At 43.1% G+C, this 19,746-nt stretch overlaps 1 protein-coding gene across 2 annotated transcripts in view; it reads left to right on the top strand.

Moving 5' to 3' along the window:
- The window catches only part of LOC127001650 (photoreceptor-specific nuclear receptor-like), a 29,101-nt gene extending 9,584 nt beyond the window's left edge, over positions 1–19,517 (top strand). For both annotated transcript variants that reach the window (XM_050866619.1, XM_050866613.1), the window contains 7 exons: positions 4,446–4,586; positions 6,486–6,581; positions 15,821–16,139; positions 16,927–17,108; positions 18,339–18,568; positions 18,792–18,912; positions 19,174–19,517. In XM_050866619.1, the coding sequence (XP_050722576.1) occupies positions 4,446–4,586; positions 6,486–6,581; positions 15,821–16,139; positions 16,927–17,108; positions 18,339–18,568; positions 18,792–18,912; positions 19,174–19,418 (1,334 nt within the window). In that variant the 3' untranslated portion in view covers positions 19,419–19,517. The remainder of the gene's footprint in view (positions 1–4,445; positions 4,587–6,485; positions 6,582–15,820; positions 16,140–16,926; positions 17,109–18,338; positions 18,569–18,791; positions 18,913–19,173) is intronic.
- Positions 19,518–19,746: the final 229 nt, after the last annotated feature.

A 19,746-nucleotide genomic window follows, 5' to 3' on the forward strand; every position in this document is an offset into this window, starting at 1 on the left:
CATGACCATAAGGAAAAGGCCATGACGCTGCCGGGGCCACAACTCTTCCTGTTATCGCGTCTCGCCCCGCTATGCTGTAATGGATCGTAATGTGTGTGAGGGTGACGGTGGTGGTGATGGTGACGGTGGTGATGGTGACGGTGGTGGTGGTGATGGTGACGGTGGTGATGGTGACGGTGGTGGTGGTGATGGTGGTTGTGGTGGTCGTTGGTCATGATGGCGGTGGTGCTGGTGCTGGTACTACCCTTCGCAAACCCTTCCTCTCCTCCTCTGTTTGCTGTCATTGTTATAGAGAGTGAGTTATGTGTTTGCGATTTTAGGAGGCTGTAAATGGTGTTGAGTAAATTGGTCCATCTATAACAACCCTTTTTTTCTCCATCTTCAATAAATACGTCAATGTCGGCCTCACTATTATTATTTTTTGTTTCCATATCATTAAAGTATTCGTCCTAGTGTATCCTTATGCTTACGAATCATAGGTTATATTCCGATTTTCAGGTTGTTGTTTTTAAGTAATGGAGGCAGCTCTGGCAAAAAAAAAAAAAAAATGCATGTTTTACTTTCTCCATTCAACGGCCGGTGTGCCAAACCTGAATGTGAACAAAGACGTGTAAGGGAGTGATGAGGGTGAGGGAGAATGTTCATGGGTGAGGAAGGTGTCGTCTCTTTACTTCGTGATGGCGTTTTTTTTTTTTTTTTTTTTTTTTTTGAGCCGTATCCTTTCATGTAAAAAAAAAAAAAAAAAAATCCACAAAGGTGCCATGGTGTCTTAGACGCTGCACTGGTTAACCTTCAAGCAAACAAGAGCTGGAACAAGAGAACATCGGCAGGGATATGAATGAATGGTCTGCATACAACATATCAGGGGTTTTAGGAGCTTGATATGGACCGCATCTCACCCCCTCTGAGTGCCGTTTAATTATCAGCTTCGTATTATGTTTTATCCCCACTTGTTGGTGCAGAATTTCATCCACGCGGTCTCAAGTTGCTGAGTATATTCGCGTTGACAACAACATAACCGCCAGGCAAACTCCCGTCGAGCTATTATTTGTCTGGCATCGTAATGACAACTATAAATGTGCCTTTGTTATGATGATGTATATGTTGACGAGTCTTAAGTGGCGGGCTAGAAGTGTTTACCGGGTATGAACCTTGCATATGCGACCCAGCTCACCGCAGCTCAGTCCAGCCAGCCAGCGAATGAATATTTAATGTACTTCATGGTCAATCTCGTTTTTTTTATTGAGGCGGCAGAGGAGGGGGCTCATAGAGTCGTGGTTATTTTTACTACTTCACTACTATTAATATGTCGTTGTCCCCATCTACTTAACGGTGCAATACAGCAGTGTTTTAATCTTTATCCCGTGAGAGGGAAACTAAAGGCAAGAAAAAGTGGCACTTGCATTGCCAGTCACACCACGAATCACAACGTGAACATGATATATATATATATATATATATATATATATATATATATATATATATATATATATATATATATATATATATATATATATATATATTCTTTTTCTGTGATTTCTTTTCCATAGAATTGTTCTGCATCAGAAAAAACGAGAAATAAGGAGGGAAAGAGTAAAACCACAAAACTAGAGAATCGGAAAAACAGATTATCTGTAATTTTACAGCAAAGGAATAGGAGGAGGAGGAAGAAGAAAAAGAGGAGGAGAAGGAGGAGGAGGAGGAGGAAGAAGAGGAGGAGGAGGAGTAAAAGTAGTAAAAGTAGAAGTAAAAGAAAAAGAAGACAACTACATCGGAAGGAATATGAAGAAAAGAAGGAAAAGGAAGGGTGAGAAGAAGGTGAAGGAAGACTGGGGGAAGGGGAAATAAGAAGGGAGGCTGAGGAGAAGGATTTATGTCGTTTACAATATTGATTTAGTAGTTGTGGGAGAAACTGTGCCTTCATATGCTATTCTACGCCAGGTGAGTGTCGCTCGATTGCTTTAACATGAGCTGACATGTTCCTTGTATCTATATACCTCTTCTTTGTGCCAAAAGAGTTCCAGAAACATTGAAGTGGAACGTCGAAGGAAAATTATATTTATTCTTGAGAAGAAAACAAATAATCTGCATCCTAATTATTTTATTAGACTCCGAAGACATAACTTAGAATGAGTAATGGCACCAGCGTCTACCTTCAGGTGCAAGGCAATAAATATTATAATGCTAAAATGTCAGTTCGACGTACAAGTAATTATGTCTGAGTATTGACGGTTATGTTGTGTCGATATCGTAATTCAACAAGTGAAAAAAAAATCAAGATGATAATCGAAGCAGGTGTATGAATAATAACAGCGGGGGGAGTAGCCTACACTCGTAGCGGGGACGCCTTGCAGGTGACTGCCCACTTTCCTGCTCCGGCGACCTCCTGACCAATCAGAGATCAGTGCCATTCTCCCGCCGCGCGGCCACGCTCCGGGAAATTTACTTCCTCGCGCTGACTCCATGTTGCATTTTCGGTCCATGTCTCTCTGATATCTGAGCCATGCCCTTGATGCATCGCAGTGTGAGCGACAAATGATAAAAGACACAAAATCAGGTCTTGCAATCGTGAAATATCCGATGTTCACCGACACCAGCAGCAGCCCGTGTCAGCGCGGAGCGGCACCATTCTCGTGACATCACAAGAAATGGCGGCGCTTGACGTCCCCCTCCCTCCGTCCCTTACACCTTGCCCGCCGTCATGCAAGGGCTGTCACGGCGGGACAAGTGCGGCCTGACACACCCCGGTCACAGATCACACCTACCGGCCGCCACGGCAACACGAGCTTCGGGGTGACCAGACTGACCGGCGGCCAGGAAGTCAGGTGGCAGACACGACGAAAGTCACCTGGAACCTGTGACTCAAAGGGCCACAAGGCGGCCCAGAAAGCTGAAGAGGCATAAAAAAAGTTTACCTGTCTGCGGAAGAACATTAATTAATCAAGTGTGACCAACAAAAGGAGATCCAGTTTTTTTCTTGGTCGTGGTGAAGTAAGAAGACTGCGTGATGGAAACAAGCAAGAATGTCCGGCCGTTAAAAAGGTAGAAAAAACCCTCACAGACGGAAACTGAAAATGGCGAAATACTAAAAATCAGACCGACTAAGCCGACGCAAGAAAACAGCAACAAGTGGAGACAGCTGGAAAGGAACTCTACATTTCGGATGAAATATTTTACTTGGTTCCTCTGGTGAAGAAAAGGTTAAACAAACAGATCACTGTGACCCCAACCTGCATCGACAAAAATAAATGTTTTGTAAAATCAACGGAAAAAGAAATAAGGATAGCTTTTGTAATTAGTAACGATAACAGCGGAAAAGACTTCAGATTTTAAATTTAAAGATCGATAGCCGTCGAGACAGAAAAATTGAAAAGACCTAAAAAATTTCAAATTCTTTAATATTCAGGTTGTACGCGTTTCTAAGATACAACATCACCAAATAAACCAGCTAAGAGGCAGCCCTTCAGCCCTGGCGGTGCCATCATTATCTCATCATTACCATCACCTTCCTGGACCTTCGCTCCACTTCAAGAAACTCACATGTTTCTTGCATTGTGAATTATGTTCTTGGGTCTCTCGAACCTGAAGAGATAAATTTTATTTCCTGTGAAATACTATAAGTCTTTTTCGTCTCAAATGCGATATCGTGACTACCGCAAATACTGTAACGCTGATTTGAACTGCAGCAGAAACGGCAGCTAGAATTCTGAGGATATAATTCATATCCTTTTATCATTGTTGAGGAACGACGCTGACACGCTCTGCTCCCAGGCTAGAGTCCACAGCTTCCAAGATTCTCGAACCATCGCGGCCATGGGTGAGTCAAGGCCTTCAGTGCGAGAGCTTGGCTGATAATTTCATGTATCATATTGCAAGAGTTAATCACATCGGAATGAGTTCACTTATATCCTCTTCGCTATATATCTCTCCAGACTGTCAACCATTATTTCTCTGATATCTTGATTGCTCAAATACGTGGTCATATACGTGTGTATCATCGCTTCATGAGTTGTACTAATCAGGCCTTTACTCGCACTGCACAAGATGAGTATGTATTACCGATTAGTGAGATTTTTTTTTTATATAATTTCTTGATGTTTAACCTCGGTTCGTAGTTTCCCAACCCATTATCAGCTTCGTAACAATGGATTAGACATTTTTATTTCCAAAACTTTTAATCATAACATCTTACCCAAAGAATCAGTCACGTATTTTTTTTACAGTAAAGTGTAGCTCAAGGGCATGAAAAGAAGGTAGACAAAAAATGCGCTACAGTAGAAGTTTACTAATTATTTTACATCAGTTATCATGTCTTTCACAGGTCTCCAACTTCCTTGACGGATTGCACACTACTGCCATAACTATACACGTAATACCATAATTGTATACCACAAGAACTCTTCATGTGACGCCTTGTAGCCTGAATGTCCCTCCTCCCCCTCCAGGACGCACCCTGCCGGTCCCAGTGCTGTGCCAGGTGTGCGGCGACAAGTCCTACGGCAAGCACTACGGCGTGTACTGCTGCGACGGCTGCTCCTGCTTCTTCAAGAGGTCCATCAGGAAGGGCGTCTCCTACTCCTGCATATGTTAGTGTCCTCTTACGCTTATTGTTTACGTTAACTTTCTTTTTTTGGACATAGATAAATAGATAGATGGACACACACACACACACACACACACACACACATTGACTGGAATGCTCTACCAAATTCAACCATAAATGCAAAAATATAGATATACGTTTAAAGAATTGTACGATAAAAATGCGTTAAAGCACGGAACATTACGAGCTTGACTCAGTCCCGGAAAAAAAACACAAATTGTTGAGAATGAAAGGGAAAACGACAAAAACGCCCTCCGCGGCAAGCATGGTGTGTCAGAAGTTAATGGCACGCTCGAGGAAGGAAGTTTTTGCCAGCAGTCACATTCTTCCGACCTACACGCGTGGCCAGAGAGTTGATTGTAGATCGCCCTCGCCTAACCTCCGATTGTGACTGAGTGCAGGGAGACAAAAACGAAGCCAAGAAATCGTAGAGAAAAAGCAACGGTTACAGACAGTCATGCGAGTGTGTGTGTGTGTGTGTGTGTCTGTCCTAGTTTTGTCTTGTGTTTCCTGTGCGGTGTTTTTTGTTATCCACTGAAATTGCTGCTTCAACACACTATGAACAAAGGTATTCGTAGCACCCGCAGACTGTTAAAAAAAAATATATTAATTTGACAAGCATAATATATACTTAAAAAAGAGTTAGATTCAATACAAGGGCAGGGACGATTGATAGATTTACATATACACTAGGCGTCTTTGTCATCCGAATTACTTGTTTAAACAGTTTTTTTTTTTTCTATTAAAACAATGCTAGATTTATTAGTTATATCACTCAGTCTAGTTTCTCTGCATATTTCTGCACTATATTGTAGTGACTTTGAGACTACAATACAGTGTAGTCGAAACGTACACACACTACAAGATATAGTAAGAAACAAATCGAATTCACGTAAAAAAAAGATAACATATATAACGTGAGAAACCTCTTCGACTTTATTAGTTGGACTTGAGCATAAATAAACAAATGAATAAATAAATCAAGAATGAATGAATGAAAAAAAATATAATAAAAGAAGACAAAATAAAAATGAGTTTCGGTTATTTAATGTGAGAAACCTCTACGACTTTATTAGTTGGACTTAAGCATACATAAACAAATGAATAAATAAATAAAGAATGAATGAATGAAAAAAATATAATAAAAGAAGACAAAATAATGAGTTCGGCTTAAGTGAATACAAAATTCCCTCAGACGAACGAATCTTCCTGTCTCGATCACAGGTCAAAAGTTTGCTCCAACACATAAAACCTATCGAGGGGAAAAGGCGTAACGCGTGGCTCAGGCGGGTGTGCGTATCGATCTCGCGGTCGTAATACACACAAATATGACGGAATCGCAAGGTAATGACTACGCCGTGTGCCGCTGGGCTTGTTGGGTGCTCGGGGCATGTGTTTGAGGCGGCGGCGGCGGGGAGGCATGGTGGTGGTGGTGGTGATCTGCTTTGTGATTTATTGTGACGTTGAAAAAGGATCACAAGCAATGGTCATGGTGCAGGATTGGTTCTAAGTGTGTGTGTGTGTGTGTGTGTGTGTGTGTGTGTGTGTGTTGATTTTGCCATTTTGGGTGTTTGCATCACTTTAATTATAGCCTAAGAGTGTTCGTGTCATGCAATCTATCAGTATATGTCCCGAAAGCGTAAACACACACACACACACACACACACACACACACTGCTACAGATATCACTAAGAACTTCGTAAAACTCTTCAAATTATCCTCAAGGAAGTACTCCATTCATTATCTGCTCCCCATCCACATTTAACTGCAGTGGGAAAAATTAACGTGGTGTATCATTTGTTTTAATTGGATTTACAGAGGCATATTTTATTATTTTTGTGCACTGTTGTTCATGCCATTTCTTTGACCTCCTCCTCGCAGCCGGGAAGGGAGAGTGTGTAGTGGACAAGGCGCGGAGGAACTGGTGCCCTCACTGCCGCCTTCAGAAGTGTCTCTCCGTCAACATGAATACGGAAGGTTGGTGTAGCTGTGTTTTTTCTCTCTCTCTCTCTCTCTCTCTCTCTCTCTCTCTCTCTCTCTATCTATCTATCTATATTTATTTATCCCCATCTTTCTATCTTTCTCTGCATCACGTATAAATTAAAAACAAAACTCAACAGATAAATATACGTGTTTCTGTGATGGTAAGACAAATTATAGAGCTAGGATTTTTACTGTATTCAGGATATTAAGATTTGGCCATCGATGGGCAGGCAGATGTCGGTGCTATAAGGGAGACATAGACAGACGATAAGGTAGATACAAGTAAACTCTTAGGATTTTAAATAATGATCTCAGTGACAGTTAGATAGAAGATAATGCATAGAGAAAAAAATAATAAGTTAACAAAATAAATCATATACCCACCCTTCAGCCAGTCATCAGTTCGCTCCGTTCTAGTAAATAAAGGACATATTGATGCAGCTCATGTCACGTAACGGAGAACATGAGAAATTTACAGCCATGTCTGGACTTGGTTTTGTTGAGCGATTGTGCAGTATTTTTCTGAGTTGCTGTACCTCTGGCAGGGAATGGCTGTTTGATATTTTGCCTCACAGACGAAAACTCCTGCTCAAAAGTAATGTTCCCAAGAAAGTTGCAATCAATATCTGAACGAGGGACGCTTTGTACATGTTGATGCCACAAAGAAAAAAGTGGCTGCCATGTTTTGACCTTCACCACACACACACACACACACACACACACACACACACACACACACTTTATTTTTCGTTAACCTCCGCGTTGGTAGATCATGTCCTGAGTGCAGCACAGAGTGAGTAAATACTTAAAAATGAACCAAATAACAGTGCTACTTGTTTGGCTTGGACCTTGACTCAATATTTGGTGTAAACAGAGAGACAGTCATCATTACGCACCAATGAGTGAACTTGCGATAGGAAAAGAAAAGTGAATCTGGTAACTGAAGTGTGGTGAGGATGTTTATAGACGTAACTGTTTCATATAGCGCCCGAAGCAGTGAATGGGTATAAGTATAAACTAGTGATATGCATCGAGTATAGTGACTTTAAAGAATTGGGAGGCAGGCAAGCAACGATGATGTAAGATAGATAGGAATGAACTCGTAAGACAAACATGAACTCTGTGAAGGTGAAGTAAATTATCATGCACCAAATATAAAAACTTACGAGAGACAGGTAGTTAGGAATCAGTGATGCATGATAGATTTATGGATTCATTAGGTAGATATACATAATCGGTGACGCTGAGACATATAGTAGTAAAATTTTATTATATACCGGTTATAAAGACTTAGACATCGAGGGGCAGGTAGGTTGTTGTTGTTGTTGTTATTTAAGAATTACTCCCTCCTAAAAATGGGGGGAGCACGGACCTTTGGTAATAGCGGCCCGTAGCAGGGTGAAATATTTAGCCTACATGGACAGATGATAAAGTAGACGTGGGTAAAGTCTTAAAACTGGCAATGATGATCTCAGTGACGGTTGAATAATCACTCATCATTTTCTACCTGTGGAATATAATCAGATATTTTCGTAACTATAATAATCATGCTTATCTTTTTTTCTTTCATCTTCCTCTACGGTTTTCACAGTAGCAGTAATTATTAGTTTTTTGTTTTCGGTTTAGCTCTTGGTCTATTTCTTCTATCATAAAAAAATAATAAAAAAAAGAAGTTACGCAGCAAGATCAAGGGACAAGTAACTCAGGTCTTGGTGACGTAAACAAACCCGAGTCTGAAACGCAGGAGGGGGAGGGGGGAGTGGATCAGGGGGGCGGGGGCACACGTGGGGTGGGGAGAGGGGGTCTGCCATGCTCCCTCACACGCATACGTCGCCGACAATCACGCATCGTCAGGCGCACCTAATGGACTCTAAAAGCTGCCTGAATTTTTGATGCCGTGATTATTTACCCTTCGTCAACTGATTCTCTCATAATACAACATTGAGCAACCCCGGGCGTAATGCGAGGTGATGTAAGGAAGTGCGCGGACGTCCATATTTCCTTCCTTCCTTCCCTCTTTCTTTCCCTTCTTCCTTCTGTCGTTCGTTCTTCCGTTCGTGCTTTCTTCATTCGTTCTGTCCTTCCTTCCTTCCCTTCATTTCCTTCTTCTCTCCTCTCTTCCCCAGCCCTCCCTTCCTTCATTTCCTTCTCTCCTCTCTTCCCCAACCCTCCCTTCCTTCATTTCCTTCTCTCCTCTCTTCCCCAGCACTCCCTTCCTTCATTTCCTTCTCTCTCTTCCCCAGCTCTCCCTTACTTCATTTCCTTCTCTCCTCTCTTCCCCAGCTCTCCCTTCCTTCATTTCCTTCTCTCCTCTCTTCCCCAGCCCTCCCTTCCTTCATTTCCTTCTCTCCTCTCTTCCCCAGCTCTCCCTTCCTTCATTTCCTTCTCTCCTCTCTTCCCCAGCTCTCCCTCACTTCATTTCCTTCTCTCCTCTCTTCCCCAGCCCTCCCTTCCTTCATTTCCTTCTCTCCTCTCTTCCCCAGCTCTCCCTTCCTTCATTTCCTTCTCTCCTCTTCCCCAGCCCTCCTTCCTTCATTTCCTTCTCTCCTCTTCCCCAGCTCTCCCTTACTTCATTTCCTTCTCTCCTCTCTTCCCCAGCTCTCCCTTCCTTCATTTCCTTCTCTCCTCTCTTCCCCAGCCCTCCCTTCCTTCATTTCCTTCTTCTCTCCTCTCTTCCCCAGCTCTCCCTTCCTTCATTTCCTTCTCTCCTCTCTTCCCCAGCCCTCCCTTCCTTCATTTCCTTCTCTCCTCTCTTCCCCAGCCCTCCCTTCCTTCATTTCCTTCTTCTCTCCTCTCTTCCCCAGCCCTCCCTTCCTTCATTTGCTTCTCTCTTCTCTTCCCCAGCCCTCCCTTCCTTCATTTCCTTCTCTCCTCTCTTCCCCAGCTCTCCCTTCCTTCATTTCCTTCTCTCCTCTCTTCCCCAGCTCTCCCTTCCTTCATTTCCTTCTCTGAGCTCTTCCCCAGCTCTCCTTCCTTCATTTCCTTCTCCTCTCTTCCCCAGCTCTCCTTCCTTCATTTCCTTCTCTCCTCTCTTCCCCAGCCCTCCCTTCCTTCATTTCCTTCTCTCCTCTCTTCCCCAGCCCTCCCTTCCTTCATTTCCTCCTCCTTCCCTCTTTTCGTTCATTCTTTCCTTCTATTCTCTATCCTTCATCTCTTCCCTTCATTTCCCTTTTCTCTCTTCTCCTCCTCACCCTTCCCTTCCTTCCTTTCCTTCCTTCCTCCCTCCTTTCGTTCAATCGGTCGTTCTTTTTTCCTTCCTTCTTTCTTTCTCTCTTTTCCTTCTCTTCTCTCCTCCACACCCCTCCCTTTCTCTCTCCCTTCTCCTCCCACCCATGGACTTACTTTTTTTTCTTCTCGTCACTTATATTCTGATCAGATGAATTCCCTCATGATGATAAATGCAAGCACGAAGCAATAACATTCAAACGATAATTTGACAAAGCCACGGATAAAAAAATTGTTATGCAGGACACAACAAATTTGCCAAAACACTTCAGTAATGCCTTTTTAATGCCTTTTTATTCTTACCTGCATTCGGAATTTTAAAAAACTCCGCTCCATACAAATTGTACTTTCCCTAAGTAGAAAAACGAAACTACTGCGGCTCTTATAAAACTTTGCCGGTATAAAAAAAACTCCCTTTCACTTGTCATTTGCTTTATTGCTTCTGCAGGTCTAACAACCCTCTAAATATCGTCAACTTTGTGTCATATATCTATCTTCAAGACCGATGGGAAGACGGACAGCCGGAGAGACAGACAGACAGGCAAGACACGGGTAGATATAGGTAGATAGATAGACACGGATAGATAGATATACACGGGCAGACAGTCAGATATATAGAAAGAAACACAGATAGATAGATAGAAAGACAGACAGATAGACAACCAGACAGAATCAGAAAAAGAGAAACATGTATTGATCACGTAAAGAATTGGTCGTCAAGTTAATACCCGCTGTCCTTGTGTGATGGGGGGCGGGGGTGATTGGTGGCGTGCAGGTGGCCGGAGCAAGGTGTTGGAGCAGGTGAGGGGGGAGGGGAATAGGAAGTGGAGGGAGGAAGCTGCTGCAGGTGTTCAAGGGGGTGAAGGAGGAAGGAGGGAGAGAAGAGGGAGGAGGGAAAAGGTATATAGGGAGGGAGGAGGGAAAGGGTATAGGGAGGGTGGAAGGTGCAGGTGTGAGGTACTGTACCGCGCTGATTTACGTGTTATAAAGGTAAAGTCAGGTGTTCGAATGAGCCTTTTGTTGGGTGTGTTGAGAATGGAAGGGGAGGAAGGGAGGAAGGAAGGAAGAAAGGAGAAAAGGAAGGAGAGACAGGATCAGACGAAGGAAGTGGCAAGGGGGAGGGTGGAAGGAAGGGAGAGGAAAGAGATGCAAAGGAAGGGAGGGGAGGGGAGAAGAAGAAGGGAAGGGCGGGGAGGAGAGGAGAGGGAAATGAAGTGAAGGGAGGAAGGAAGGTACAGAGAAAGGAAGGAAGGAAGGGAAGGAGAGACAGGAAGTGACAGAAAGAGGATCAGAGGAGGGAAGTGTCAGGGGGAGGGGGGAAGGAAGGGAGAGGAAAGAGGTACAAAGGAAGGGAGGTGAGAAGAGGAGAGGGAAGTGAAGGAAAGGGAGAAAGGAAGATATGAAGGAAGGATAGAAGGAAGAAAGGGAGAGATAGAAAGACGAGGGAAACCGAAAGAAAGTATGAAAGCATATAAGGTACTCCGGAAACACAAACTCATAAACATCTCACCTTTTCCATTCACCTATATTAATGCACCACGCTATCCGGTATCTTCAGGTGTTATCTTCCCCTTTTCATTTCCACTTATATTCCCCCACTTCCCCCACCCCCCCTCAGTTATTCCACTTCTCCAGTCATAATCTCACCCCTTTCCATTCACTCATATTAACACACCACTTCTGCTAGCCGGTATCTTCAGGTGTTATCTTCCCCTTCCCATTTCCACTTATATCCACCCACCCCCCCTCAGTTATTCCACTTCTCCAGTCATAATCTCACCTCTTCACCCCTTTCTCCCTTCGTCCCCCCCCTGCCTCTCCCCTTCCACCCTGCCCCCTTCGCTCCCTGCCTCTAATCTTCCCTCTCTTTTTGCTGCCCCATAAAGCGTATTGCCAGAAGGTTGTCATGAGTGCACGTGGTAAGCCTTGTGGGCAGCGCAGTCTATAAAGGTGTGTAAGGGATAGACCAAATGCCCTGACCACATGTGCACGTTTTTTATTGATATATTTTTTCTTTGTGATCATATAGTACTTGATTATGCCTGAGCCGTTATAGTCAAAATACACGCAAGCATTTTTTTTTTTGTGTGTGTGTGTGTGTGTGTTTGCGTGTTCTTTGCCGTGTGTGTTCGCTCGTGGAAGTTGGAATATCGTTGTGAGATGGGATTGATAAGGGTTAGGATGTTACGTATATTTGTAGATTGTGGAATATTTATCACCGTCGGTCGCTTATAGCATTGAATTTATTTTGTGTTGCCCAAACTTTGAGCACGAAATTCGCACTTACTGCTAACTTTGAACTGCTGAACGTTTGCCGTGGAAGCGTGCACCAAGAACGCTGTGTAACAAAGCATAATAACGCTGTGTAACAAAGTGTTATGACAGTGTAGCGTAACATGAATGACGTGTGGACAGGACCCCGTGCATTTAATTAACGACATTCTTAAAATCACGCTTATACTCTTTTGCACACGTGAACGGCGGACACCCGACACAAAGGTCACCCTGGGCTGTCTCATTACCAAAGTGTTATGACAGTGAAGCGTTGCATGTATGACGTGTGGACAGGACCTCGTGCATTTAAATAACGACATTCTCAAAATCATGCTTATATTCTTTTGCACACGTGAACGGCAGGCACCCGACACAGAGGTCACCCTGGGCTGTCTCATTACCAAAGTGTTATGACAGTGAGGCGTTACGTGTGGACAGGACCCCGTGCATTTAATTAACGACATTCTTAAAATCATGCTTATATTATTTTGCACACGTGAACGGCAATCACCAGACACAGAGGTCACCCTGGATTGTCTCATTACCAGAGTGTTATGACAGTGAAGCGTTGCATGAATGACGTGTGGACAGGACCTCGTGCATTTAATTAACGACATTCTCAAAATCATGCTTATATTTTTTTTGCACACGTGAATGTCAGACACCCGACGCAGAGGTCACCCTGGGCTGTCTCATTACCAAAGTGTTATGACAGTGAAGCGTTACACGTGTGGACAGGACCCCGTGCATTTAATTAACGACATCCTCAAAATCATGCTTATATTTTTTTTTGCACACGTAAATGTCAGACACCCGACGCAGAGGTCACCCTGGACTGTCTCATTACCAAAGTGTTATGACAGTGAAGCGTTACATGAATGACGTGTGGACAGGACCTCGTGCATTTAATTAACAACATTCTCAAAATCACGCTTATATTCTTTTGCACACGTGAACGGCAGGCACCCGACACAGAGGCCACCCTAGCTGTCTCATTACCTATTCGTTAACCTAAACAAGGCCACGTGCACGGCGGCCGCTGCACGTGGTGGGGCGCGTGCACGCTCTCGGTGGCCCCCGCGCCTGTCATTAACAGCTTAACCCACAGGTCGCTGCGCCCCGGCAGGTGAGCAGCAGTGTACACAAGGTAATGGAGACGCTGTTTGTCGAGCTTCTACTGACGACGCTTCGAGGTTCGCCATTGCAACGGCGAGTCCTCAGAGGGATGAATAAGCGATTTGTTATTTAATGTGTTAGGAAATGATATAGGCATGCGTTTTGCGAAGATGTAGTATACCTTCTCTTGATGCTGCTGGGAGATTGTCTTACATCGACTAGCAATACTTGAGACAACGTTTGTGTTTTGTTAGTCTTTTTTATCTGATAGGGTCGTGCTGTAATGTGTTCTTCAGGTTTATGCTTGTTCAGGAGTTATGAATTGAATGTTATTTTTCTTAACTTTCTTTACTGCTCTTTACTGTCAGGGTCGCTCCTAACATTTGATAACTCGGTGTATATTGGCAATAATTTCTAGTATAATCTTAGGGCCTGGCGTGACCTCCTCCCCCCCCACACACACACCTGTCTATCTCTGAGTGATTGTCGATCGTCAGGTGTCGCTAGTCGTATAACCCCTTCCCCCTCTTGCCTCTCATTTCGTATTCAGCACTTACCGCTAAATGACCCAAATGTTGATTCCATGGTGAGCGCACAGAAAGCACTTGATTAACATTATTTCAAGTGTCCATTTACCTCAGCTGCTCGGGACGCTAATACCAAGTAATTGCCGGTCATGTTCGTCCCGTGCATTACCTCCCTCCTTAATCCCGCCTCTTATGGCCTTAATCCGGATTGCCCGCCACGAAGAGCCTATTCTCACGTCCATTATGTATCGCAAGAACCAATGGCCCGGCGCGTCCCGAACCATCCTTGATTCTCACATGAAATAATAAGTGTTGTCAGCGAAGTCCAGCCATGCGGGAAATGACGCGCGCAAATGATCGGTACCCCTTCCGGAATCGCGACTAATTCCCGCCTTCCACCCCGTCTCGCCCGAACACCTGGGTCTGCGGCACGCCCCAACGAGGTGTTAGCAAGAAAAATATTAAGCACTGTCGACGAAAGCAGCCCCCAGCCCTCACTCGCCGCCTCCTTGCGTAGAAAATGGAGGAATCACTTTGGTCATGAAGTTTGACGGTTATTGAAGAAAAACAGGTGTGTTAGTTTTTTTTTTATAAGCTAATTTAGTTTTGTTAATTGCAGTTCAGTAGAGAAAAAAAGTGTGTATGCTAACTGGTTTTCCTTTTCGTTATTTTCGGTGTCTAAATATTGCATGATCTTACTTTTAGTCTACTCTGGTTCGTTTTTTCCCTCAACTGTTTTGTGATCCATGCGTACTTGGGAAGCGTGTACATTACTAACTTTCAAACAAATAAACAAAAACTCATAAAAATAAATAAATATAGATACATAAATATAGCTAGATATATTTTCTCTTATCTTAGCACTTAAAGCATATATTCCTCCTCTCCATTATAACAAATATCTATCACCACTTAATCGAAGCTCTAAGAGGGGAAAACATATACGAAATGTGCGCTGGACGATAAACACGGAACTAGCATTATTATTATTACTGGTCCGGAACGGTAAAGAGCCTCCATTACATGATTTTTTTACGATATTTTCTCCTCTCGCCACCATCTATTATCGCCTACACGGAAACGATACGCCCCCCCCCTGCTCCTCCTCCACCCCAACTTCGCCCCACTCCCGGCCCCGCCAACACGCACTTAGCGACGCGCGTCCACTCCCTCGCGGCACCTATGGGTATGCCACTCACAGAAAACGGGAAAACAGCACTTCAGAAAATGGGAAAAGCAACGCTACTTACAACCATACATCTCCCGCGCGGTGATCGGACACAATAGATAATTCAATATTTAGCGGACCACTCCGTCCCCACAGTCCCTTCTAGCAGATCAAATATTGACATGTGAACACGCCTAATATACTTTTCTCCCTGCTCGGATTCACGCCATGTGGGTAGTTTATTCTTTCCTGCACGTCGGTCAGTCTTGCGTGGCAGATCAAGTCTTTCATGTGGTATTTACAAGGATATTAATTGAGAGGAATAATGTTTTTTTTTTCTAATCACCTTGTGGACATATTTCATTTCGCAACTATAGCGAAATAATCACTACATTTGAGCACGTAATGGTTTGAAGAAATGCTATTGGTGCCATAACTAATCTTCTGTGTAGGGTGTAGATATATGAATAAAAAGTTCACTGCTTATCATCACAGCTACCGATAAGAGATGCCACTCAGCTGTCAGGTTTGGTGCTTCTTTTTCCTTGTTTTGTCGATGTTAATGATACTGAAGCTGAGCAGATATCATAACCGACTGCTTTTTATTTTTATTTTATTTTTTACCCTTACTTTTATAAACTACGAATCGTATCATCTCTCTCTCTCTCTCTCTCTCTCTCTCTCTCTCTCTCTCTCTCTCTCTCTCTCTCTGTCCAAAAAAAACAAAAAAAACTCTGCATGAAGACATGAAACCGCCGTAAGAGCAACTTCTTTAACACCTTTGTAGATAATAAAGTCAATTAACAAAACCCTTCAAGCACCAAATTAACATGGCAGAATGTAAGAGAGATTTACGAGAAAGCTTTTAAAAGAAAACAGAGATTCTCATTTTATCAGTTCTTCCCGTTACTGTCTTCCCGCAGCCGTACAAGAAGAACGAGGACCAAGAAAACCCAAACTCAAGCAGCACCATCACCAACACCAGACTTCCCTCCCTGACTGTCCCACTCCAGAAATGAGAACGGGGCCGGCTGACTTCGGGAGAGCGCCACCACCACCACCACCACCACCTCCACCGCAGCCCCCTTCCCTACAGTCCCACATCCCTATCTCCTGCCCCCCGCCGCTCCTGCCCTCCGCTTTCCACCCCTCGTCGAAATTAGTCTCGGGGCCAATACTCAGCCTGCTTGATGTGCCTCCGGTCCTTGCTAATCAATGGTGTTCATCAGAAAAACCTTGGTCGTGAGTATTTTATGAATTACTTAAAAAAATATAGTAGTCCATATTCACAAACATTTTAGGGCCTACACATCGTTATTTGATTGGGGATTTCGTAGAGTTTTTTATGGGTATTTTCATGGGTAGTTTTATGAGGGCAGGGATAGTTTGACAAGGGTCTTCCACTATTCATGAGGGCAGGGATAGTTTGACAAGGGTTTTCCACTGTTCATGAGGGCAGGGATAGTTTGACAAGGGTTTTCCACTGTTCATGAGGGCAGGGATAGTTTGACAAGGGTTTTCCACTATTGATGCGAAAAATACTCATAAGAATCTGACCAATCTCGTTTTAGGGCGTTTGGAAATATTGTTGTAAGAGCTAAAAGCGTTTGAAAATATGGGTCAAAATAGCGTCATATGAACTGTTCTACCCATTAAACAAAGCTGAATAAAAGCTAATAAGGCAGTTATTCAGATAAATGAAAAAAAATCATGAAAGGAGAGAATATATTACATCAGTGGTAAGTTACAGAGTTCGTGTATAGCTACGTATGGAAATGAAGTGTTTAGATGTTTTTTTTCTTATTCTTATTAAATTTCTACTTTTTTTTTTTCTTCCTCTTCTTCTTCTTCTTTTTCTTTTTTTTCTTCTCCTTCTCCTTCATATTTTTCTTCTTCTTTTTCTTCTTCTTCTTCTTCTTCTTCTTCTTCTTCTTCTTCTACTTTATATATTTTTTTCTTCTCCTCCTTCATATTTTTTTTCTTCTTCATATCTTCTTCTTCTTCTTCTTCTTCTTCTTCTTCCCCATAGCCTAGCATCTCTTCTGGCCTCGAACCCACTCTTCACCACCACGCTGGCGCCCCATCCTCCGCTCCTCCCGCCACGGCCGCCCCCGCCCCCGCCCTCGCATCCCCGCCTGCCGCCGCCCCTCAAGCTCCACACCTCAGCCTTCAGCGCCGTCAGACCCAACGCTCATCAGTTCGCCAGCTCAGGTAAGTGTATTAGAGGCATTATTCTCTCCCTCTTGTTCTTACCTATCTGAATTCTTATCTTGCTCGCAGGGTTTTCAAACTCGTCGTATTTATTTATTTATTTATTTATTTATTTTATTTATTTATTTATTTTTAGCCCATGCACACTTTTTGCCCATATGATTTCGTTTGGGAAAGCAGTTTAAACGTATCAACTGCTCGTGTGTTTGTGTGTGCGCGTGTGTGTGTGTGTGTGTGTGTGTGCCCTGAAGATGGTAGAAGAGGAATTGCATGTAACGTCCTGTGAGAAATTTTCCATCGGTTGTGTTTCCACCCACCCATTTTGATAACGCCATTGGGCATTACTCTTCGCCTTACTGATGGTGTTCATGATAAATATCTTGGAATGAGGAACAACTTGGCGCTCTTACGTGAAAATAACCCTAAGTGATTTGCCGCCACAACAAAATCCGTACCACAGCTCAGGTTAAGGCATTTGCTGTAACGTGAGAAGGGAGACTCATCCAATCATGTATTTTTTATTTCATTCATTCATTCATTCGTCTATTCATTCAGTATTTCAATCACGCATGAAAGCCTAACAAATGGAGTTCGAAGGATCAGGGTAAAATATATACAGACTGATACACTATATAGGGGCGTAGAACTTTCGTCAATTGTGCGCCCAGTGGCTGTATCACGTGGACTGTATGTATTGTTCTTGATGCGCCTGACCGTGAGCTGTCAGCGTGACCGCCATAACCAAAAGGCCGAGGGCACGCACATGGCTTCAAGCATGGCGTCGGGTGTCCGCCGTCGGCGTTTACCGACGATAAAATATGGTTTTAACATCAATAAGTGTATCATTTCCAGGCGCGTCAACGATTGCTAATATTTTTTTTCATATGTGTAACACCATCCACAGCAGCGGTAAAGCATCCCTTGCATTGTTTTTATCTCTTAGACTTAGAGGCTAATGAAGAATTGGTGGATGTTTGTCTGTCTGTCCCTCTGTATTTGTGTGCCTTTCTACCTGTTTATCTGTCCGTCTGTCGGCCTCCTTGTCCGGCAACTGGTGGGATTCCACTGTTACATGGAAGATCAAAGTAACAATTGTGCATCATAAAATGCCACAATAAACTAGTCAGATACTTTTGAGATGATTCATATATGGTACATGGTCAATAAATATATGTACTTTAAGACCATCAATTCTTATCTTCCTTTTCTGTCATACCTGTTCATCCCCAGGTCACCTGAGGGAGGAGATCGGCACGCAGGTGCTAGGGTGGCTGGTGCGGCAGGCCAGAACCTCTCCTTTCCTCACTCCGTTGCCTCCCCACGACCTCCTCCTCCTACTCACAAGAGCCTGGCCACAACTCTTGCTTTTGCATGCAGCCTATTGGCCCCTGGACCTCCTCCTACTTCTACAGAATGAACTAAAAGTTGAACTTAAAGTTACAAATAATGAAGGGATATTGGTATGTACTACACAACCAATATTTTCACAAGATAAATATTTAACTAAACTTCAGCACATTACTGAAAAAAAGTATCATCCTTATTATACCAAATATTGTGCACTATTCCTTTGGAACTGAAAATTGAAATTAAGATCCCAGGATTTTTTTACTGTAAATGTCAAATGAGTAAGTAAAAATAGTTGAGAAACTACTGCACTAAGAGATATTTTGTAAACTGCAGCCAAGTATGTCCAAAAGTGAGGAGGCCGGGCAGGTGGTGGCGGCGCTCAGGATGTGCCGGCAGTACTGTTTGGACTCCACTGAGCTGCTGCTGCTCTCTGCTGTTATTCTTCTAAGATCACGTAAATCCATAACTATGATTTAGTTGTATTATTAAATACAAGAAACAAAGAAAAAATGGAATAAGTTAACAAATATAAAAATAGTTCTATAAATGATGATGACATATAACATTCTGTCCAGCTAATTGTAGTCCAGAACTGTAGTCTCATGCATGCAAAAAAAAAGTCGTGATTTATCACATGATTGATATCCACTGACCTAAACAAAGCATATCTTGTCAATAAAGTAGAATGTATCACCAGCTGTCTTTTTCTTGTCAGAGCCTGGACTCTCAACTGATGGGATGCTGTTGATATCAGCCCTGCAAGAGAGAGCTCAGGCCACTCTGGGAAGCCACACAGCCTCAGTCTGCCCCAGTGATCCACTGCGACCCTCTAACCTACTCCTCCTAGTGGCATCTCTACACTGCCTTCCTCAGCAAGTGGTAACAAATGTTCTCATGCCCAGCCTTTCTTCTCCTCAGACTGCATCCCTTGTAATTGCCACATTCCTTTCCACTCATTAAAGATGAAGAAATTAAGCAAATGTAGGAGCAAATCTTCGGTATATGTGTACTGTATTACAATACTTTTTTGTTAACTGCTATAATAAAATATTAATATACTGGTGTGTGCTCTCTCACATCAATATCTGAAGTAAGTGTTCTCAATTTTTTTTGCGATATTTATAGTTTTCATTCACAGTTGTTCGTACACATTTCCTTTTTTTGTGGAAATGTCAATATCTGTAACATAATACATAATATTATTTCCTGACACACACACAAAACACACACACACACACACACACACTCACATGCATGCATGCATGCATGCACACTCTCACGGAGCTCT

Source organism: Eriocheir sinensis, chromosome 2, assembly GCF_024679095.1.
Source record: "Eriocheir sinensis breed Jianghai 21 chromosome 2, ASM2467909v1, whole genome shotgun sequence".
Classification (NCBI taxonomy): Eukaryota; Metazoa; Arthropoda; class Malacostraca; order Decapoda; family Varunidae; genus Eriocheir; species Eriocheir sinensis.